Genomic DNA, 24,489 nt, shown 5'->3' on the forward strand with positions numbered 1-24,489 from the left:
TAGCTAAGCGTACCACTATCCCGGTTGAGGATAGCTGTGCTTTTTCAGATCCAATGGATAAAAAACTAGAGGGTTACCTTAAGAAAATGTTTGTTCAACAAGGTTTTATATTGCAACCCCTTGCATGCATCGCGCCGGTCACGGCTGCTGCAGCATTCTGGATTGAATCTCTGGAAGAGAACATTAGTTCAGCTACGCTGGACGAGATTACGGACAGGTTTAGAGTCCTTAAACTAGCTAATTCTTTCATTTCGGAAGCCGTAGTACATTTAACCAAACTTACGGCTAAGAATTCAGGATTCGCCATTCAGGCACGCAGAGAACTGTGGCTAAAATCCTGGTCAGCTGATGTTACTTCTAAATCTAAATTGCTTAATATACCTTTCAAGGGACAGACCTTATTCGGGCCCGGGTTGAAGGAGATTATCGCTGACATTACAGGAGGTAAAGGCCATGCCCTGCCTCAGGACAAAGCCAAAGCTAAGACTAGACAGTCTAATTTTCGTTCCTTTCGTAATTTCAAAGCAGGAGCAGCATCAACTTCCTCTGCACCAAAACAGGAAGGAGCTGTTGCTCGTTACAGACAAGGCTGGAGACCTAATCAGTCCTGGAACAAGGGCAAGCAGGCCAGGAAACCTGCTGCTGCCCCTAAGACAGCATGAATCGAGGGCCCCCGATCCGGGACCGGATCTGGTGGGGGGCAGACTTTCTCTCTTCGCCCAGGCTTGGGCAAGAGATGTTCAGGATCCCTGGGCGCTAGAGATCATATCTCAGGGATACCTTCTGGACTTCAAATTCTCTCCCCCAAGAGGGAGATTTCATCTGTCAAGGTTGTCAACAAACCAAATAAAGAAAGAGGCGTTTCTACGCTGCGTACAAGATCTTTTATTAATGGGAGTGATCCATCCGGTTCCGCGGTCGGAACAAGGACAAGGGTTTTACTCAAATCTGTTTGTAGTTCCCAAAAAAGAGGGAACTTTCAGGCCAATCTTGGATTTAAAGATCCTAAACAAATTCCTAAGAGTTCCATCGTTCAAAATGGAAACTATTCGGACAATTTTACCCATGATCCAAAAAGGTCAGTACATGACCACAGTGGATTTAAAGGATGCTTACCTTCACATACCGATTCACAAGGATCATTACCGGTATCTAAGGTTTGCCTTTCTAGACAGGCATTACCAATTTGTAGCTCTTCCATTCGGATTGGCTACGGCTCCAAGAATCTTCACAAAGGTTCTGGGTACTCTTCTAGCGGTCCTAAGACCGCAAGGAATTTCGGTGGCTCCATACCTGGACGACATTCTGATACAAGCTCCAAGCTTTCAAACTGCCAAGTCTCATACAGAGTTAGTACTGGCATTTCTAAGGTCGCATGGATGGAAGGTGAACGAAAAGAAGAGTTCTCTCTTTCCACTCACAAGAGTTCCCTTCTTGGGGACTCTGATAGATTCTGTAGAAATGAAGATTTACCTGACAGAAGACAGGTTAACAAAGCTTCAAAATGTATGCCGTGTCCTTCATTCCATTCAACACCCGTCAGTAGCTCAATGCATGGAGGTGATCGGCTTAATGGTAGCGGCAATGGACATAGTACCTTTGGCTCGCCTACATCTCAGACCTCTGCAATTGTGCATGCTAAGACAGTGGAATGGGGATTACTCAGATTTGTCCCCTACTCTGAATCTGGATCAAGAGACCAGAAATTCTCTTCTATGGTGGCTTTATCGGCCACATCTATCCAGGGGGATGCCATTCAGCAGGCCAGACTGGACAATTGTAACAACAGACGCCAGCCTACTAGGTTGGGGCGCTGTCTGGAATTCTCTGAAGGCTCAGGGTTTATGGAATCAGGAGGAGAGCCTCCTTCCAATAAACATTCTGGAATTGAGAGCAGTTCTCAATACCCTTCTGGCTTGGCCCCAGTTAACAACTCGGGGGTTCATCAGGTTTCAGTCGGACAACATCACGACTGTAGCTTACATCAACCATCAGGGAGGGACAAGGAGCTCCCTAGCAATGATGGAAGTATCAAAGATAATTCGCTGGGCAGAGTCTCACTCTTGCCACCTGTCAGCAATCCACATCCCGGGAGTGGAGAACTGGGAGGCGGATTTCTTGAGTCGTCAGACTTTTCATCCGGGGGAGTGGGAACTTCATCCGGAGGTCTTTGCCCAAATACTTCGACGTTGGGGCAAACCAGAGATAGATCTCATGGCGTCTCGTCAGAACGCCAAACTTCCTCGCTACGGGTCCAGATCCAGGGATCCGGGAGCGGTTCTGATAGATGCTTTGACAGCACCTTGGACCTTCGGGATGGCTTATGTGTTTCCACCCTTCCCGATGCTTCCTCGATTGATTGCCAGAATCAAACAGGAGAGAGCATCAGTGATTCTAATAGCGCCTGCATGGCCACGCAGGACTTGGTATGCAGATCTAGTGGACATGTCATCCTGTCCACCTTGGTCTCTACCTCTAAAACAGGACCTTCTGATTCAGGGTCCATTCAAACATCAAAATCTAACTTCTCTGAAGCTGACTGCTTGGAAATTGAACGTTTGATTTTATCAAAACGTGGTTTTTCTGAGTCGGTTATTGATACCCTGATACAGGCTAGGAAGCCTGTTACCAGAAGGATTTACCATAAGATATGGCGTAAATACCTATCCTGGTGCGAATCCAAAGGTTACTCTTGGAGTAAGGTTAGGATTCCTAGGATATTGTCCTTTCTACAAGAAGGTTTAGAAAAGGGTTTATCGGCTAGTTCATTAAAGGGACAGATCTCAGCTCTGTCCATTTTGTTGCACAAGCGTCTGTCAGAAATTCCAGACGTTCAGGCTTTTTGTCAAGCTTTAGCTAGGATCAAGCCTGTGTTTAAAACTGTTGCTCCGCCATGGAGTTTAAACCTGGTTCTTAACGTTTTACAAGGAGTTCCGTTTGAACCCCTTCATTCCATTGATATAAAGTTGTTATCTTGGAAAGTTCTATTTTTAACGGCTATTTCTTCGGCTCGGAGAGTCTCTGAGTTATCAGCCCTACATTGTGATTCTCCTTATTTGATTTTTCATTCAGATAAGGTAGTTCTGCGTACAAAACCTGGGTTCTTACCTAAGGTAGTCACTAACAGGAACATCAATCAGGAGATCGTTGTTCCTTCTTTGTGCCCGAATCCTTCTTCAAAGAAGGAACGTCTTCTGCACAATCTGGATGTAGTTCGTGCCCTCAAGTTCTATTTGCAGGCAACTAAGGAATTTCGACAAACGTCTTCCCTGTTTGTCGTGTACTCTGGTCAGAGGAGAGGTCAAAAGGCTTCGGCTACCTCTCTTTCCTTCTGGCTTCGTAGCATAATTCGTTTAGCCTATGAGACTGCTGGACAGCAGCCTCCTGAAAGAATTACAGCTCATTCTACTAGAGCTGTGGCTTCCACTTGGGCCTTTAAGAATGAGGCCTCGGTTGAACAGATTTGCAAGGCTGCAACTTGGTCTTCGCTCCATACTTTTTCAAAATTTTACAAATTTGACACTTTTGCTTCTTCGGAGGCTATTTTTGGGAGAAAGGTTCTTCAGGCAGTGGTTCCTTCTGTATAATGAGCCTGCCTAGCCCTCCCGTCATCCGTGTACTTTTGCTTTGGTATTGGTATCCCAGAAGTAATGATGACCCGTGGACTGATCACACATAACAGAAGAAAACATAATTTATGCTTACCTGATAAATTCCTTTCTTCTGTTGTGTGATCAGTCCACGGCCCGCCCTGTTTTTTTAAGGCAGGTAAATATTTTTTAAATTATACTACAGTCACCACTTCACCCTTGGTTTCTCCTTTCTCGTTGGTCCTTGGTCGAATGACTGGGAGTGACGTAGAGGGGAGGAGCTATATGCAGCTCTGCTGGGTGAATCCTCTTGCATTTCCTGTTGGGGAGGAGTTATATCCCAGAAGTAATGATGACCCGTGGACTGATCACACAACAGAAGAAAGGAATTTATCAGGTAAGCATAAATTATGTTTTTGGCATAGACTGTCCCTTTAACAGTAAGGGTAGAACCTAGTTTTCCAGTTTCTTTTTAGTACTCATGCATATATGGTAATCCATATTTAAAGCAAATTAAATCTATTTTCTGGGAAATTCTATTAATTAAAGCTTCTGTTGTGTTAAGTCTTTGCATATAGAGTATACAACCAGTTGTATTGCCAAAAGCCATGATCTGTATAACATTGTATGTTTGTTTATTATGATTTCAGGATTTTTCCTATGTATATACACTGGAAACCTGCCAAACAATAGTTGGATGCTCCATGTTTGCTCCATTGAAAACTCTTCCTAGTCAGTGTTTTCCATCGATCAAAATACCAGATGAATGTTTTTACCGCCCAAGTTGGACTGTGGGGAAACTGGATTTGCTAGCACCTGTTTCTTCTATGACATATATCAAAGATGGGTAAGTGTTTATTTAAAAAAAAATATATATATTTCTTTCATGTAATTAGCAACAGTCCATGAGCTAGTGACGTATGGGATATACATTCCTACCAGGAGGGGCAAAGTGTCCCAAACCTCAAAATGCCTATAAATACACCCCTCACCACACCCACAATTCAGTTTTACAAACTTTGCCTCCCGTGGAGGTGGTGAAGTAAGTTTGTGCTAGATTCTACGTTGATATGCGCTTCGCAGCAGGCTGGAGCCCGGTTTTCCTCTCAGAGTGCAGTGAATGTCAGAGGGATGTGAAGAGAGTATTGCCTATTTGAATTCAATGGTCTCCTTCTACGGGATCTATTTCATAGGTTCTCTGTTATCGGTCGTAGAGATTCATCTCTTACCTCCCTTTTCAGATCGACAATATACTCTTATATACCATTACCTCTACTGATTCTCGTTTCAGTACTGGTTTGGCTATCTACTATATGTAGATGAGTGTCCTGGGGTAAGCAAGTCTTATTTTTTGTGACACTCTTAAGCTATGGTTGGGCACTTTATATATAAAGTTCTAAATAAATGTCTTTAAACTTATATTTGCCTTGATTCAGGATGATCAATATTCCTTATTTCAGACAAGTCAGTTTCATTATTTGGGTTAATGCATATGAATAATCAATTTTTTTCTTACCTTAAAAATTGTTTTCAAATTGACTTTTTTTCCCTGTGGGCTGTTAGGCTCGCGGGGGCTGAAAATGCTTCAATTTATTGCGTCATTCTTGGCGCGGACTTGTTTGGCGCAAAATTTTTTTTGTCATTTCCGGCGTCATACTTGACGCCGGAAGTTGTTCGTGATTACGTAATTTTTTGACGGTTTGCGCCAAAAATGTCGGCGTTACCTGATGTGGGCGTCTTTTTTTGGCGCTAAAAAATGTGGGCGTCATTCTTGTCTCCACCTTTTTTTCACATTATTTCAGTCTCATTTTTCATTGCTTCTGGTTGCTAGAGGCTTGTTCATTGGCATTCTTTCCCATTCCTGAAACTGTCATTTAAGGAATTTGATCATTTTGCTTTATATGTTGTTTTTTCTATTACATATTGCAAGATGTCTCAGATTGACCCTGGATCAGAATCTACTTCTGGAAAGACGCTGCCTGATGCTGGTTCTACCAAAGTTAAGTGCATTTGTTGTAAACTTGTGGTAACTGTTCCTCCGGCTGTAGTTTGTGATGAATGTCATGATAAGCTTGCTAATGCAGATAGTATTTCCATTAGTAATATACCATTACCTGTTGCTGTTCCCTCAACATCTAATACTCAGGATGTTCCTGTTAATATAAGAGAATTTGTTTCTAAATCTATTAGGAAGGCTATGTCTGTTATTCCTCCTTCCAGTAAACGTAAAAGGTCTTTTAAAACTTCTCATTTTTCAGATGAAATTTTAAATGACCGTCATCATTCTGATTTGTCTGTTTCTGATGAGGATTTTTCTGGTTCAGAGGATTCTGTCTCAGATATTGACACTGATAAATCTTCATATTTATTTAAGATGGAATTTATTCGCTCTTTACTTAAAGAAGTTTTAATCGCTTTAGAGATGGAGGAATCTAGTACTCTTGATACTAAATCTACTAAGCGTTTAAATTCGGTTTTTAAACCTCCTATGGTTATTCCAGAAGTTTTTCCTGTCCCTGATGCTATTTCTGAAGTAATTTCTAGGGAATGGAATAATATGGATACTTCATTTACTCCTTCTCAAAGGTTTAAGAAATTGTATCCTGTGCCATCTGACAGATTAGAGTTTTGGGCCAAAATCCCTAAAGTTGATGGGGCTATCTCTACTCTTGCTAAACGTACTACTATTCCTACGGCAGATAGTACTTCCTTTAAGGATCCTTTAGATAGGAAGATTGAATCCTTTCTAAGGAAAGCTTATTTATGTTCAGGTAATCTTCTTAGGCCTGCTATTTCTTTGGCTGATGTTGCTGCCGCTTCCACTTTTTGGTTGGAGGCTTTAGCACAACAAGTATCAGACCATAATACTCATAGCATTGTTAAACTCCTTCAACATGCTAATAACTTTATTTGTGATGCCATCTTTGATATCATTAGAGTTGATGTCAGGTATATGTCTTTAGCTATTTTAGCTAGAAGAGCTTTATGGCTTAAAACTTGGAATGCAGATATGTCTTCTAAGTCAACTTTGCTTTCTCTTTCTTTCCAAGGTAATAAATTATTTGGTTCCCAGTTGGATTCTATTATTTCAACTGTTACTGGGGGGAAAGGAACTTTTTTGCCTCAGGACAAAAAAATCTAAAGGTAAATACAGGGCTGCTAATCGTTTTCGTTCCTTTCGTCAGAATAAGGAACAGAAGCCTGACCCTTCCCCTAAAGGAACGGTTTCTGTCTGGAAACCTTCTCCAATCTGGAATAAAACCAAGCCTTTTAGAAAGTCAAAACCAGCTCCCAAGTCCACATGAAGGTGCGGCCCTCATTCCAGCACAGCTGGTAGGGGGCAGGTTACGTTTTTTCAAAGACATTTGGATCAATTCGATTCACTTTGGATTCAGAACATTGTTTCACAAGGGTACAGAATAGGTTTCAAGGTAAGGCCGCCTGCAAAGAGATTTTTTCTCTCTCGCATTCCAATAAACCCAGTGAAGGCTCAGGCATTTCTGAAATGTGTTTCAGATCTAGAGTTGGCTGGAGTAATTGTGCCAGTTCCAGTTCTGGAACAGGGTCTGGGGTTTTACTCAAATCTATTCATTGTACCAAAGAAGGAGAATTCCTTCAGACCAGTTCTGGATCTAAAGATATTGAATCGTTATGTAAGAATACCAACATTCAAAATGGTAACTATAAGGACTATTCTGCCTTTTGTTCAGCAAGGGCATTATATGTCCACAATAGATTTACAGGATGCATATCTTCATATTCCGATTCATCCAGATCACTTTCAGTTTCTGAGATTCTCTTTTCTAGACAAGCATTACCAGTTTGTGGCCCTTCCGTTTGGCCTAGCAACAGCTCCAAGGATCTTTTCAAAGGTTCTTGGTGCCCTTCTCTCTGTAATCAGAGAACAGGGTATTGCGGTATTTCCTTATTTGGACGATATCTTGGTACTTGCTCAATCTTTACATTCTGCAGAATCTCACACGAATCAACTTGTGTTGTTTCTTCAAAGACATGGTTGGAGGATCAATTTACCAAAGAGTTCGTTGATTCCTCAGACAAAGGTAACCTTTTTAGGTTTTCAAATAGATTCAGTGTCCATGACCTTGTCTCTAACAGAAAAGAGACGTCTGAAATTGGTTTCAGCCTGTCGAAACCTTCAGTCTCAATCATTCCCTTCGGTAGCTTTGTGCATGGAAATTCTAGGTCTCATGACTGCTGCATCGGACGCGATCCCCTTTGCTCGTTTTCACATGCGACCTCTTCATTATTATTATTATTATTATTATCGGTTATTTGTAGAGCGCCAACAGATTCCGCAGCGCTGTAAACAAAGGGGGAGTACAACAAAACAATTATAGGGTAGAGGGCCCTGCCAATAGTTGCACTGTTGTAGTCAGCTCTTAAGAAGGTGATCTACAAACAGCTGGACTAATTAGGCTTACATGCTAAGTGGGTTCAGGGGATTGCAGTGGAGGAGAGGAACTGGTATTAGGAAAGGTTAGTGTAGGTTGTATGCGTCCCTGAACAGTAGAGTCTTTAGGGAGCACTTGAAGCTTTTAAAACTAGAAGAGAGTCTTGTGGAGCGAGGCAGAGAGTTCCATAAGATGGGAGCCAGTCTGGAGAAGTCCTGTAAACGGGAGTGTGATGAGGTGACAAGAGAGGAGGAGAGTAGGAGGTCATGAGCAGAGCGAAGGGGGCGGGAGGGAGAGTATCTGGAGATAAGGTCTGAGATGTAGGGGGGAGCAGTGCAGTTGAGGGCTTTGTATGTCAGAGTGAGAGTTTTGTGTTTGATCCTAGAGGCAAGAGGAAGCCAGTGAAGGGATTGGCAGAGAGGCGCAGCAGATGAAGAGCGACGTGTAAGGAAGATGAGTCTGGCAGAGGCATTCAATATGGATTGTAAAGGAGCTAGGCGGCAGGTGGGGAGGCCAGAGAGGACAGAGTTGCAGTAATCAAGGCGGGAAAGAATGAGAGAGTGGATTAAAATCTTAGTTGTGTCTTGTGTAAGGAAGTGTCTAATTTTAGAGATGTTTTTAAGGTGGAAGCGGCAGGCTTTAGCCAATGACTGAATGTGAGGAGTGAAGGAAAGATCTGAGTTGAATGTGACCCCGAGACATTGGGCGTGCGGGGTAGGGGTAATGATGGAGTTGTCGACAGTTATAGAGATATTGGGGGTGGAGATTTTGGAAGAAGGGGGGAAAATGAGGAGCTCAGTTTTGGAGAGATTTAGCTTGAGGTAGTGAGAGGACATCCAGGAAGAGATGTGAGAAAGACAGTTAGTGACACGGGTTAGCAAGGAAGGAGATAGTTCTGGTGCAGAGAAGTAGATTTGGGTGTCATCGGCATACAAATGATATTTGAAACCGTGGGACTTAATTAGGGAACCTAGTGATGACGTATAGATTGAGAAGAGAAGGGGACCGAGGACAGAGCCTTGCGGTACTCCGACAGAAAGTGGTGACGGGGCAGAGGAGGCCCTAGAGAAGGCTACACTGAAGGTACGGTTTGACAGATAGGAAGAGAGCCACGAAAGGGCTGTGTCACAGATGCCAAAGGATTGGAGGGTTTGGAGCAGAAGAGGGTGGTCGACAGTGTCAAAGGCTGCGGACAGATCAAGGTCTTCAGCTTTGTATGCTGAACCAGTGGTGCAGGGATTATACAAAGATATCACAATTAATATCCTTAAATCCCAATATACGACACTCTCTGACGTGGTGGATAGATCACCATCGTTTAGTCCAAGGGGCTTCTTTTGTTCGTCCAACCTGGACTGTGATCTCAACAGATGCGAGTCTGTCAGGTTGGGGAGCTGTATGGGGATCTCTGACAGCGCAGGGGCTTTGGGAATCTCAGGAGGCGAGATTACCAATCAACATTTTGGAACTCCGTGCGATTTTCAGAGCTCTTCAGTTCTGGCCTCTTCTGAAGAGAGAATCGTTTATTTGTTTTCAGACAGAAAAATGTCACAACCGTGGCATATGTCAATCATCAAGGTGGGACTCACAGTCCTCAGGCTATGAAAGAAGTATCTCGGATACTTGTATGGGCGGAATCCAGCTCATGTCTAATCTCTGCGGTTCACATCCCAGGTGTAGACAATTGGGAAGCGGATTATCTCAGTCGCCAGACGTTACATCCGGGCGAATGGTCCCTTCACCCAGAGGTATTTCTTCAGATTGTTCAAATCTGGGGAGTTCCAGAAATAGATCTGATGGCCTCTCATCAAAACAAGAAACTTCCCAGGTATCTGTCCAGATCCAGGGACCCTCAGGCGGAGGCTGTGGACGCGTTGTCGCTTCCTTGGAATTATCATCCTGCCTATATCTTTCCGCCTCTAGGTCTTCTTCCAAAAGTGATTTCCAAATTTCTAATGGAACGTTCGTTTGTGCTGCTGGTGGCTCCAGCATGGCCTCACAGGTTTTGGTATGCGGATCTCATTCGGATGGCCAGTTGCCAACCTTGGACTCTTCCGTTAAGACCAGACCTTCTATCTCAAGGCCCTTTTTTCCATCAGGATCTCAAATCATTAAATTTGAAGGTATGGAGATTGAACGCTTGATTCTTAGTCATAGAGGTTTCTCTGACTCAGTAATTAATACTATGTTACAGGCTCGTAAATCTGTGTCTAGGAAGATTTATTATCGAGTCTGGAAGACTTACATTTCTTGGTGTTCTTCTCATAAATTCTCCTGGCATTCTTTCAGAATTCCTAGAATTTTACAGTTTCTTCAGGATGGTTTGGATAAAGGTTTGTCTGCAAGTTCCTTGAAAGGACAAATCTCTGCTCTTTCTGTTTTTTTTCACAGAAAGATTGCTATTCTTCCTGATATTCATTGTTTTGTACAGGCTTTGGTTCGTATCAAACCTGTCATTAAGTCAATCTCTCCTCCTTGGAGTCTTAATTTGGTTCTGAGGGCTTTACAAGCTCCTCCGTTTGAACCTATGCATTCTCTGGACATTAAATTTCTTTCTTGGAAAGTTCTGTTCCTTTTGGCCATCTCTTCTGCTAGTAGAGTTTCTGAGTTATCTGCTCTTTCTTGTGAATCTCCTTTTCTGATTTTTCATCAGGATAAGGCAGTGTTGCGGACTTCATTTGAATTTTTACCTAAGGTTGTGAATTCTAACAACATTAGTAGAGAAATTGTTGTCCCTTCATTGTGTCCTAAGAATTCAAAGGAGAGATCTTTACATTCTTTGGATGTAGTAAGAGCTTTGAAATATTATGTTGAAGCTACTAAAGATTTTAGAAAGACTTCTAGTCTATTTGTTATCTTTTCTGGGTCCAGAAAAGGTCAGAAGGCCTCCGCCATTTCTTTGGCGTCTTGGTTAAAGTCTTTGATTCATCATGCTTATGTAGAGTCGGGTAAATCCCCGCCTCAAAGAATTACGGCTCATTCTACTAGGTCAGTTTCTACTTCCTGGGCGTTTAGGAATGAAGCTTCTGTTGATCAGATTTGCAAAGCAGCAACTTGGTCTTCTTTGCATACTTTTACTAAATTCTACCATTTTGATGTGTTTCTTCTTCTGAAGCAGTTTTTGGTAGAAAAGTACTTCAGGCAGCTGTTTCAGTTTGATTCTTCTGCTTATAATTTCAGTTTTTTTTTCATTATTGAGATTAAAACTTTTGGGTTGTGGATTATTATTATTTTTCAGCGGAATTGGCTGTCTTTATTTTATCCCTCCCTCTCTAGTGACTCTTGCGTGGAAGTTCCACATCTTGGGTATTTATTATCCCATACGTCACTAGCTCATGGACTCTTGCCAATTACATGAAAGAAAACATAATTTATGTAAGAACTTACCTGATAAATTCATTTCTTTCATATTAGCAAGAGTCCATGAGGCCCACCCTTTTTTGTGGTGGTTATGTTTTTTTTGTATAAATCACAATTATTCCAATTCCTTATTTTGATGCTTTCGCTCCTTTCTTGTCACCCCACTGCTTGGCTATTCGTTAAACTGAATTGTGGGTGTGGTGAGGGGTGTATTTATAGGCATTTTGAGGTTTGGGAAACTTTGCCCCTCCTGGTAGGAATGTATATCCCATACGTCACTAGCTCATGGACTCTTGCTAATATGAAAGAAATGAATTTATCAGGTAAGTTCTTGCATAAATTATGTTATATATATGTAAAGTTCTTTTGTCTGAAATTGTTTACATTATTATTAATTTTCAAATTATTATTAGTAGTTGTAATCATTTTTTAAACGCACTTTTCTAGAGGATATTTATGGAATATTCTAACCATTGTGATAACATTAAATCAGGGTAGGATTGTGTTATAGTGGAATGAGACTTATTTCTCTAAATAGGCTTTATATGTTAGAAACTGAAAAGTGGTATATAGGGAATGTGTTGTGGTATATAGGGAATGTGTTTGGGTCTAAAGACATCAGGGAAGTTTTTCCTTAGTTGCATATGGCAGACTGCAATATGCTCCTATACTGAAATACCACATTACTTCTAGTAAATATATACCATATTTTGCCCTTAAGACACTGAACCCAATTTTTTTTCATTTGTGATTCAGATAGAGCCTGCAATTTTAAGCAACTTTCTAATTTACTCCTATTATCAATTTTTCTTTGTTCTCTTGCTATCTTTATTTGAAATAAAAGCCATCTAAGCTTTTTTGGGTTAAGAACTCTGGACAGCACTTTTTGATTGGTGGGTGGATTTTTTCCACCAATCAGCAAGGACAACCCAGGTTGTTCACCAAAATGGGCCGGCATCTAAACTTAGATTCTTGCATTTCAAATAAAGATACCAAGAGAATAAAGAAAATTTGATAATAGTAGTAAATTAGAAAGTTGCTTAAAAAATCATGCTCTATCTGAATAACATAAGAAACTTTTTGGGTTCAGTGTCCCTTTAATTGTTTTTGTTTTTTTAAACGTTATTTTAGCATAGTTATCCACAAGCATCGTTCTTATTGATCTACTGCCCACTTTTGTAAAAACTCAAATAATTACTTCAACTTATACTTTTTGAGTATTCATTTTCTTCCTAAGGGTGGTAATCCATGCTTAGCCTGCTTCTTTCTATTATATGGTTTAATTTACTGGTGTTATAAGTACATTTAATATTTTCTGCTGCTTATTAACTACCACTTATTTGTACATCAACCTACATATAATTTATAAAGTTACAAAAAGAGTAGTATAGCTCTTAAAATGTTATATAATTTTTTTTTATTTTTTTTTTAGGAATATTTCCAGTGTTGGAAGCACAATGGATCAAGAGTATGTTCAAACATATACACCTCAAACCCATACACCTTTTGGGATGTCTAATAGTGCCCCACCTAGTAACAGTGGTGCAGGCATCCTTCCTTCTCCTGCCACTCCTCGCTTTTCTGCACCCACACCACGGACTCCAAGAACACCTCGTACTCCTAGAGGCGGTGGAGGACCAGCCAGTGTCCAAGGATCAGTTAAATATGAAAACTCAGATTTATATTCTCCTGCCTCCACACCATCAACATGCAGGCCTCTTAATTCTGTGGAGCCTGCAACTGTTCCTTCAATTACAGAAGCTCACAGTCTGTATGTCAATCTCATTCTCTCAGAGTCTGTTATGAACATTTTTAAGGATTGCAATTTTGATAGCTGCTGCATCTGTGTCTGCAACATGAACATTAAAGGAGCAGATGTTGGTGTCTATATCCCTGATCCTACACATGAGTTACAGTACAAATGCACATGTGGCTTTAGTGCAGTTATGAACCGTAAATTTGGAAACCATTCTGGCCTTTTTTTGGAAGATGAATTAGATATTGTTGGGCGATACACAGACTGTGGTAAGGAGGTAGAAAAGCACTTTGAAGTTCTAAGAACAGCTGGTTGTGACCGTGGAGTACTAAAGGAACAAGATAAAATACCAGATGAACTAATTCTCTTGCTCCATGATCAGTGCACTAATTTATTTTCTCCATTTGGAACTGTGGCTCAAGAGCCAGTAGTTAATACAAGCACAGTGAGCTGTTTGACACGGGTAGATGAACAGGACTGCTGCAATGATTGTTACCTAGCATTGGAGCACGGTCGTCAATTTATGGATAACATGTCTGGGGGCAAAGTTGATGAGGCACTTGTGAAAAGTACATGTTTACATCACTGGTCAAAAAGAAATGGTAAGTGAAAAAATAAAAAATCTAGAGAAATATAATTTAAAAAATAGGGGCAATCTCCCGTTAGGAAAATCTTTTGGCAATATTGTTATAAATATAGCTTGAGGTTTTATATCTCCAGACCTACCGAGCAGATTATCACTTAAAAAACAATTTATATATTTAAGTGTTGAAAAGCTATTTTCTTTCATATGATGGTGAGAGTTTACGAGACTTGACGTGAGAGATTGAATTCTCGCCACTAGGAGGAGGCAAAGTACTCCAATCAACAAGAGCTTTTAGCCCCTCCTACTCAGTTTGTTCTTTGCCTCCCAGGAGTGAAGGTAAAGATTAGTGGTGTTCCAGAATTTCTTCATAGACAGGGATTCTCAGACCTATGTGAGACCCTTTACCACTCTGGAATTCGGATTTCTGCCGTATAAGAGTACACTGGTTATCGGCACAGTATTTCACTCATATTCCCCCTCAGCTGTCACAGGGACTTGTCCCTTAGCCTCTTCCTGTGAGATTATTGTACACTCCTTTCCTATATCCTTATATCCTCTGCTGTTAACTTCACAGCACTGGATTGGCTCCCTACTGGATACAGCTACTGCTATGCTGGTAAGATCAGTGGAGTGGGTGCTGTTATCAGGCAAGTGAAATCTGCACTCATATAGCCCACAGTCTTTGTAGATACAACATACAGTATAGTATAGACAGGGGACTCGGTTAACACTATCAAATATATGTCATATAGTGTAGTACACTTTGTTTTTTGCACATGCCATGATATAAGGGGGGTGGGGCTTGTGGGCTCTAAACTGTCAATTAGGGATCTCAGGAACTAATATTTAACATTTTATTTAATTTTTGTCATTTTGGGTGTGTCACTTTAAATGCTCTGGCACCTGACTGGAAAGCAGTTTTTCAGTCAGCACTTGTTAAAGGGACAGTTCATTGTAAAATTGTCTTTCCATGAATGTGTTCCCCATGGCCAGTTATACCAGCTGCAGTGTATAAAATGTATGAGAAATTGTTCATTTGTGTTTCTTTTTGCAAAATAAATAGCTGGATTTTCTCTTTGAAACTACAGCCCATCAAAATAGGCTTGGCTTGCTGACTTATCAGATCTTATCTTATCACTCAAATGTTTCCCATTCTTATCTCGGTCTCTGAACAGTACTTAGGCCCCAATGATCAAAACATTGACCGACAGTCAGGAAACTGTTTAGATTGCCTCATCGGCATCACAGCCCAATGGTCCGTCAGAATGTTCTAAAAAAAAAAAGTCTGTGTGTCTGAACTATGCCGGTGAGCGACGATGTTGCTCCCATAGAAGTCACTGCCCACATCGACAACATCAACGTTCATCTGCATTTTACTGCAGGGGGGGTCCTATTTGATTTGGGTCTACAAAGCGCAAACAGTGCCCTCACTGAAACTAAAATTAGTTTGTGTAGGCACACTTTAAATATTGGTGTGGGGACCTAAGTTTTACTACACCTACACCACTAGTTTTCAAACCTGTCCTCATGCCTGCACAACAGGCCAGGTTTCCAAGATTACCTTTGATGAGAACAGGTAAAATTATTATGTTTACTAATCGGCTGACTTTCACCTGTTCTCCAGTTCAGAGATCCTCAAAAAGTGGCCTTTTAGGGAACCCTGAGGACAGGTTTGAAAACCAGTGACCTACACTAACTAGCTCAGTCGATGTTGTGCTGGCGAGACAAACATGGCCGCTACCCTCCTCCCAACCTGCACTTCGCTGCTTTGAATTGATCGTTCTTGTGTCCAAAGCAAAGTGTAGGCTAACTCATCTAACTCCACCTGACCGTCTACAACTACATCATGCCCAGCTAAATCCCTAGTACTGCCGCCACTGACGTAATGGCTAAACAACACTCCCTGTAAAAGCCCCAGCTAACTGCCTACTGTAAAAAAATTACTAACCATAATAAACTATACTATAAGTAATAAACCACCTAATTACTATGAAGCTATATTGCTAAAGTTATCACCAATGTTTAAATAATGTGTCAGAGATGCGCTAAAACAACGGCGGAAAACCTCCTTGATCTATCCGGAGTCCTAAAACTTACTGAGTATCCCTTTTGAATATCTCACCGCCTCACAGCACTTTCGATCATCAGGGCCGTAGAAAGAACAATTGAAAATTAACATTTCTTTCGGAAAGTTATGGTCCACATTCCTCCATAACATATGGGATATATTTCCTGTCACTAGCAGGAAGTCAAGAACCCATATCAGAGCTTTAAAAACCCTCTCATCTCTCTGTAGTAATGTTCTTGGCCTTGTAGGAGATGGTTGAAAATAGAGGTTGTTTCCGCTAATTGCTTATGCATTATAAATTGGGAGCTCAGACCCTATGAGTCCCAGAGTTCCTAGGGAGTATCATTTACAAAGAATACAGAAGAGAAACTTCATAGCAGCTGAATTATACAGGGACACAGGAATACCCTGCTATGTGCACAGCATTTCCCAAACAGGACTTCAGCCATAACTACCCTCACGCATCACTGGAACTCGTCCCTAGACTCCCCCTGAGGGACTCAGGTATTTCCTACTGCAATCCTCTGCGGTACTCGATATCTGCACTGGAGGGGCTCTCTACTGGATACTGCTGCAGTTCTATTGACATGCCTGGTAAGCCAGTGGAGGGTTGCTGCTTAAGTTAAGGGACTTTACACAGCACACATACAGCCCAGAGGCTATTTGTAGCTACTCTGACACATGTACAGCATAGCCAGGGGACTTAACCTGCTCCCTTCATGACACAATTTATCTCCCTATCAGGTCCCTAAAGATTCTATCATCATTGGAGCCACTATTAGGGACGCCTCTTACCCTTTACAGCCCTCTGGCATCTCCTAGGGCAATTGTGGGAGCACTTTTAAAATGTAGCTGTATGTCCCTTTTAGAAGAACGGCATTTGCTTACCAATATTCAGTTTGATAGAGCAGGCTCCAGTTAGTCTAGGGACCAGTGTTTTATAGTTTTTGGGGGGTTTTATGCTTGGTGCACTATCTTTTATTTAAAACAGAAGCAAAAGTGTGTTAACTTTTTAACATGGCCGCTGGCTTTGCTCCCGGTGGTAGCTCTGCCCCCTCAGTTTTCCTGGGGTTTTCTCTCTCACTATAGAACCTCTGTAATTATCTAATACTACAGTTGGGGCCAGTTTTTAAATCTATTTTCAGTGCCTGCAAGTCCCATGAAAGGGGGTGAGTACCATACAGGAGCTGCCAGGGTGTACTCAGGGGCTATATTATATATACATATGGAGGCTATAGTAGTTTCTACACAGAGATAATTGAAGTGTCTGAGGGAGTGTAAAAATAGTGTAGAGGGCTCTCTGCCCGATATTATCTGTACTAATACTTTATTATAAATAAAATCTGGATCAAAATGCCTCTGTCCCTTCTGATATCTCTGAGGAGTCAGTTTTCTTATATCCCTCTATCTACATATACAGTATATGTTTATTTCACAAATATGTTATAGTATGCCAAGTCACTCAAAATCTTTGAGAATTCTATACCTCATATTTTGCATACATATAAGCCACAACAGTCCACTTTCCTGAAGGAATTTACCCTGTACTTGTCACTCAGGAGGAAACTACTCCTGAAGCTAAAAATAATATATACAAAGTAGTGACACATTGATTAGTGGCTGCCCCCAAAATATGTAAGGGCAAGTATAAATCTGGATAGTTAACTCAGTCTCCTGAGGTAAATGTGCGAAATATTTCTTATGCTATATGTTCAGATTTGGTAACAATCTATGTAGTTTTTGCAAAGACCTTTAGGCAGTTGTACACCACAGAACATTATCATGTGATCTAGAGTATACCCAATTTACTATATGATATACGCAATTTTAAATTGTACTGAATATAATGACATGGTGCTATTACTTTTTTATTTTAAATAATCTTTTATTGAGGGTTTTTATAGTGAAAACAGAAATGTATGATACATAAACAATCCGTTACATAAAATCTATTGTAGCATCAGCAATATAAACAGTGAAATATAACAGATAATAATTATTAATATGTAATTGAAATCCTCATTTTATATTAAAAGTAGCTATTATTCTAGACCACCTTGGTCTAACAAATTCTAATGAAGCTGTGTAGCTAATAGGTGGACCCTTATTATTATATTAGTCTCAAAGTCTTATGTACCTAGGTCTTCTGGCTTCACATAGGAAGGACAAGAGGAAGACAGAGGAGAAGGAAAGAGGGGGGAGAAGGGGGAAAGAGAAGAAGAAAAAAAAAAGGGGGGGGAGGGTAGGTTACATAAAATGAGTTAAGGGGCAATGTCAAAGTAATGAAAGGACGAGAAGAGTCTAATTCCAATCAAGGTCAATCCATCTACACCATATTTCGTGATAAAGGTCTAACTTGTTTAGGGATCTAAAGATGTACTCTTCCATGTTTTTGATGAAGTCTACAATGTCTCTTACCTTCCTTAAAGGGACAGTCAAGTCCAAAAAAAAAACTTTCATTATTTAAATAGGGCATGCAATTTTAAACAACTTCCCAATTTACTTTTATCACCGAATTTGCTTTGTTTTCTTGGTATTCTTAGTTGAAAGCTAAAACTAGGAGGTTCATATGCTAATTTCTTAGACCTTGAAGACTGCCTCTAATCTGAATACATTTTGACCACTAGAGGGCATTGGTTCACATGTTTAAAGGGACACTCAATCAAAATTAAACTTTCATTATTCAGATAGAACATGCAATTTAAACAACTTTCTAATTTACTTCCATTAACAAAATGTGCACAGTCTTTTTATATTTAAACAGTTTGAGTCACCAGCTCCTACTGAGCATGTGCAAGAATAAGTGTGTATGCATTTGTGAATGGCTGATTGCTGTCACATGGTACGTGTATGCATTTGTGATTGGCTGATGGCTGTCACATGGTATAGGGGGAGTGGAAATAGACTTTTAAAATTGTCAGAAAAAAAAAATCTACTACTCATTTGAAGTTCAGACTAAGTGCTATTGCATTGTCTTGTTATCTGGCATTTGTTGATTATGCAAATCTACAGTGTTGACTGGTCCTTTAATGCACGTAAAGTGACCTAGGACTGAGCACTGATTGGCTAAACTGCATGTCTGTCAAAAGAACTGAAATAAGGGGGCAGTCAGCAGAAGCTTAGATACAAGATAATTACTGAGCTAAAAAGTATATTAATATAACTGTGTTGGTTGTGCAAAACTGGGGAATGGGTAATAAAGGGATTATCTTTCTTTTTAAACAACAAAAATTCTGGTGTTGACTGTCCCTTTAAAGACGAAGGGGACGATTGTTTCCAGTCTCTAGCTATAGCTATTTTTGTAGCAATGAGTATATATGAAATTAGGGCTCTATCAGCTTCAGAAAGGTTCGAGCAACCGTGGTGCAGGAGACCCATAGCCGGGCCCAGAGGAATAGACAGTCCCATGTCTCTGAATACTTGGGAAACATTTCTCCATAAACCCGAAATTTTTGGGCACTCCCACCAAATATGGATATGTGTGCCGAGGTTTCCACAATTTCTCCAGCAGAGGGGAGAAGCAGATCTGTAATATTTATGCAAGGTAACCGGGACCAGGTGCCATCTGGTAATGACTTTATAGTATAATTCCCACAAAGTCGCACAGTGTAAGTATTTTTTGGCTCTGATTAACTCTCTAAACCAAATATCAGTCTCTATATCTACCTTTAAATATCTTTCCCATGCCCTATATTGGTTATGTTTAGCAGACTCAGTAGGAGATATCAGCAAACTATAGTAGAATGATAGGGCTCCTTTAAATGCTTTGTTAGCATTCCATCGCTGTTCCCACTTAGTGGGTTCCCGAACACACTGTCCTGCCAAACCCCATGATCTAAGAATACTTATTAATCTAGAAACTCAAAGTGGAGCGTGACAGGCAGAGAGAACTTCCGCCTCACTTCATCGAAGGAGATTAGCATACTATTACTAAACAGAGCTGAGTTCGGGAGATCAGCAGTGTCCACCCAAGTTCTGAGGTGAGTCTGGGAAAGCGAAATCAAGATACTGCGAATACTATAGACTGGCGAAGGGTGTGGTGAGATTGTTGCTTTATGCTTTTTTAGATCCCAATGTTTTAGGGAGTCCAAGATCAATGGATGTGCTCTTCTTTTCAATGCATGTCTCATATGTACTGGAATCCATGGTAAATCTGAAAGTAAGATACCTTTAGGTAAGAGTGATTGCTGTATTACTTGCCATCTATGTGTAGTTTCTTTGAAGCTCCAACCCAAAATATGGGACAAACTAGCTGCGTCGTTATATGATAAGACACTAGAAGATGCCAAGCCACCCCTGTGGGTTGGTTGTTGAATAATAGAGAAGGCTATTATTGGTCTTCTTCCAACCCAAATGTAAGTTGTGATGAGACTATGATATTTATTCAGAAGGGGTCTAGGAACAGATAGAGGGATATACCTAAACAGGTACGTCAATTTTGGTAAAAGAGACATTTTAATAGCCGCTATCCTACCGGTCCAAGAAAACTCCTTAAACTCCCAACTTTATAAAAGCTTCCTGAATTCCAGTAAACATTCTGAAAAGTTTTTGGTAATTATTGTGTCGATGTTTGTACTTAAATATATGCCCAGATGTTTGATGAAGGAGGGTGACCAGTGGAAAGAGTATGTTTTTTGCAAACAGTATAATTCCGGAGCTGGAAGATTAATATGTAGAACCTCAGTTTTAGTATAATTTAATTTATAAAAGCTACACTGTGAGAACTTCTCAATAACCTTGAAGACCGCTGACATTGAGATTGTGGGCGAGGTGAGCAAAAGCGTGATGTTGTCCGCAAAGAGAGCTATTTTGTGACTGGAATTATAAAACTGAATTCCAGAAATATCCTCATTAATTCTGATGGACTAAGCCAAAGGTTCAATGGACAAAGCAAATAAAAGCGGGGAAAGGGGACATCCTTGCCTAGTACCATTCAAATATATTGAATGACGCTGATTTGAAGCCCGGTCCGCAGACTATGGCATGGCAATTTGAATATAAGGCCCGCATGGCCCTTATGTAGTGATGAGGGATGCCGAACACTTTAAGTACCTCCCAAAGATAATCCCACCTGGCCCTGTCAAACGCCTTTTCGGCATCAAGAGACAGGGCCAGGAAGGGGACCCCTCTTTTTTTTCCGCTTCAAATAAAATGGAAGTAAGCCTTTGGGTGTTATCTGGACCTTCTCTGCCCGGGATGAAACATACTTGATCTGCATGTATAATCTTACCTATTACTCTTGAAAGTCTGTTTGCAATTATTTTAGAATATATTTTGATGTCTGTATCGATCAATGAGAGAGGTCTATAATTTTGGCACAATTGAGGGTCCTTACCAGGTTTCAGGATTGTTATTATTTCTGCCTCAAGAAATTCCTTAAGCTAAGAACCGGTGGACATAAATCTGTTAAATGTTTTGGCAAGAATGGGATAGAGAAGTTCACCAAATGTTTTGTAGAACTGCCCCGTGAATCCATCAGGCCCGGGAGCTTTATCTTTTTTTTAACTGCATGATCGCCTGCTTCACTTCTTCAACTGAAATAATGGCACCTAATACTCCTGCTGACTCCTCATCTAAAATCGGAAGCCCAAGACTTGTCAAAAAGCTTTGTATCTCCATCACAGGGAGAGCATCAGCAGCAGACTCTTCTTGTAAGTTATAAAGGCTAGAGTAGTATGATCTAAATGATTCACCAATGTCCTTGGGAGCTATGGCTAATTTGCCTTTATATAGAATTGAAAGGATAGACCTTTGGGCCTGTCTTCCTCTAAGCTTGGCTGCTAATAACGAATTAGCTTTATTACTGTGATAGAACTTTTTTTTAAATTTACCGAGGGTCTTTTGGACCTTGATCAATTCTAGGCTAAGAAGTTCTGTTTTTATAGCTTCTAGATTTCTTGCTCCTTCAAGTGTGTGGTTCCTTTTTTTGTGCGTCAAGCTGGGACCTATATTAAGTTAATTCAGCCAGATATGTGCCTGTCTCTTTTTTAGATCGGGCCGCTTTTTTTTATCAAATATCCTCTGATAAACGTTTTCAATGACGCCCATACAATTTGGACCTCTGTCTGTCCATTATCATTGATCTGTAAAAACTCAATCAACTCTGTTTCTATCTCCTGGCAGGTTTTGGGGTTTGAGACTAACCAATTAGCATATTTCCATTTACCCTGAGGGACCGATCGGGGAGTAGAAAAAGTAGCCATTACAGGGTCGTGATCAGACCAAGAGATCATCTCTATTCTAGAGCTGGATATCTCATCTAGAGTCACCGCCTCAACAAAGATATAATCTATTCTGGAAAACATTTTGTGCGGATTTGAATAAAACGTATAGTCTTTCTCCATGGTATGCATAGCTCGCCAAACATCATATCACATCACTGGGTCATTAATGACCTAAAAGCAGCAGCTAATGAACACGCCGGCCGGTCTGAACAAAGTGACTTTAGTCCCTTTCTATCTACTAATGGGTCCCATAATAAGTTAAAATCCCCTCCAAGATTAAACAGGGTACATTAATACTTGAAGATAAGATTTAGTACACTTTTCAGGAAGGGAATCTGTTTATTATTCAGAGCATATATATTAGCTAGAGTGTACGTGCGATCATTTACTTTACAGATAAGTATTACATATCTGGCACCCGGATCAGTCTCCCTGTGCAAAACATCCACTTTTAGATCTGCTTTAATAGGGCAACCCCTCTTGATTTGGAGGAGTGTGATGCTTCTAGTTTGATTGGAAAGTGCTTAATTGTGTACGGGATGCCCGAAGATCCGGACCAATGGGTCTCCTGCAAAAAATCATTAGCTTTAAGAAGTCTATGGCTCTTACTAAGGAGACTTCTTTTAGTGGGGGAGTTAAGCCCCTGTACATTATGAGTAATCACTTGTAAATGCATTTCTCGGGGGGGGGGGGGGGGATAGAGAGGGAGAGGGTAGACGAGTAGAGGATAAGAAAGGAGAGGTAGATAGTATATATAAACACCAGAGAACAGAGATACCTGGTTACTGTATCAGTCCAAAAACTGACCACAAATTAGCTTAGTTATTTAATTAATTGGTAACCTCTTATCATTAGAGGGTCTTGGTACTAAGAATGAGCTATTAAGCAAAGGGGGAGTGGGGGAAGTTTCAGCGGATAACCACCGCTATAAAGACAGTTTTTATAATTTGTGTGAGTGTTATTTACTTATGCCATGTGATAGCAAAGATAGCAATGGTCAACAGCAACGGGGGGGCAGAAGACCAACAAAAGATTAATTTATAGAATCAAATAATAAAAAAAAAAAGCGAGACGTATAATACTTACTATAAAGCCTGTAAGAGAGGCGGGTTAGAACTATAATATGGTAGTTGGGAAGGAGGGGGATGGAGTAATTAAAGGAATTTAAATAGTTTGGGGCCAATACTCTCCAAACCTACTAGTTAAATATGGCTTATATGGGAGACTAAAAGAAGACGGGGTAGTCCCCAATTCAGTAATAGTGAGAATTAGAGTTACTATCCAGAAGCTATAATAATCTCAAATAGCGCTGGTTGAACTGAACACGAAAAGACAAGTCCTATAGGTTTTATGGCCACTGAGTCCACAGGAATTTAAGATATACAGGGATATTAAATGTAACTAGAGGCCTAGGGACAATTGAAGATACACAACACATTTGTTTAATAGGTGCTCATAAGCCATTCATTAAACCCTTATTTCTTAAGAGATAATATATCTATAAAATAAAAATTGGTTGTAACAGTCTGGAACCATAGTGGGATAACTTAAACTAAAACAGTACCTCAATAGTCATATAACCTTAACTTCTACTAAAGGAGAATACTCAGCTGATCGTATACGTGGGTTAATTTTCTACTGGTCAATGTGTAACCTTAAGCAATATATAGGCACCATACACATGAGTAATAGGTTGGTCTAGGATTACTTATATGAGAGCTATACATAAATACCCTAGGTTAGCCATAATAACAGTATACGTATATAGTAATAAGCAAAGCATCTAGAAAACTATTAAATCAAAAATTTGTACTTAGCTTTACACACATAAACATATTGAAAGTAAGATTCAGCGAAAGTGAAAACCTTCATATTACCTGCAGAAGAGAGAAAATAGTGTTATTCCGCTAAAAGTGGTAGCTTTTAAGGACTTAGAGCAGCTTATGGAAAATTAGAGCCCTAGAAAAATCTTTAGGTCTAAGCCAACTTTCAAAAAAATATTCATACTCCCTCTAGAGGACAGAAAAATAAACATAACACTTAATTCTTCAGTGTCCAGGAGTTCAGTTCTGATATCAGTTTGTGAGAAATGTGGACCCAGCATAGTGTCGGGTACAAATTAGTGTCCAGGGTTACATCAAAGAACAGAATCAGCAGGGATCTTATGATGATAAAGTTCGCCTCTTGAAAGGCGGAGGGGAGCGTCTAGGTTTTGGGGCCCATTCCAAGGCTGCAGCTCTAAGTAGCAGAGGCTGAACTTGAGGAAAAGACCCTTGAGTGGGAACCTCTGGCGGAGCAGTCCGGAGTTCTGATTGAGAGGAGAGGGCCGGAGGGGAGTTCTGAAGAAGATTTAGCTTGCCTAGTACCTCCATTCCTTGCTTAATGTTAAATATAGTGTATGAGGTTTCATCAAATTGGAAGAACAGCTTAACTGGGAAGCCCCATCTGTACTTTGAGTGCTTGCGCAGACATTGTGTAGCAGGGAAAAAGGAC

The 24,489-nt window shown here is 40.5% G+C and overlaps 1 protein-coding gene across 1 annotated transcript in view; it reads left to right on the forward strand.

Moving 5' to 3' along the window:
- MED13 (mediator complex subunit 13) overlaps positions 1-24,489 on the forward strand; it is a 1,182,528-nt gene that overhangs the window by 418,922 nt on the left and 739,117 nt on the right. The window contains exons 15-16 of the mRNA XM_053707341.1: positions 4,241-4,437; positions 12,795-13,720. Coding sequence (XP_053563316.1) covers positions 4,241-4,437; positions 12,795-13,720 — 1,123 coding nt within the window. The remainder of the gene's footprint in view (positions 1-4,240; positions 4,438-12,794; positions 13,721-24,489) is intronic.

The sequence above is a fragment of the Bombina bombina genome, chromosome 3 (assembly GCF_027579735.1).
Source record: "Bombina bombina isolate aBomBom1 chromosome 3, aBomBom1.pri, whole genome shotgun sequence".
Lineage (NCBI taxonomy): Eukaryota > Metazoa > Chordata > Amphibia > Anura > Bombinatoridae > Bombina > Bombina bombina.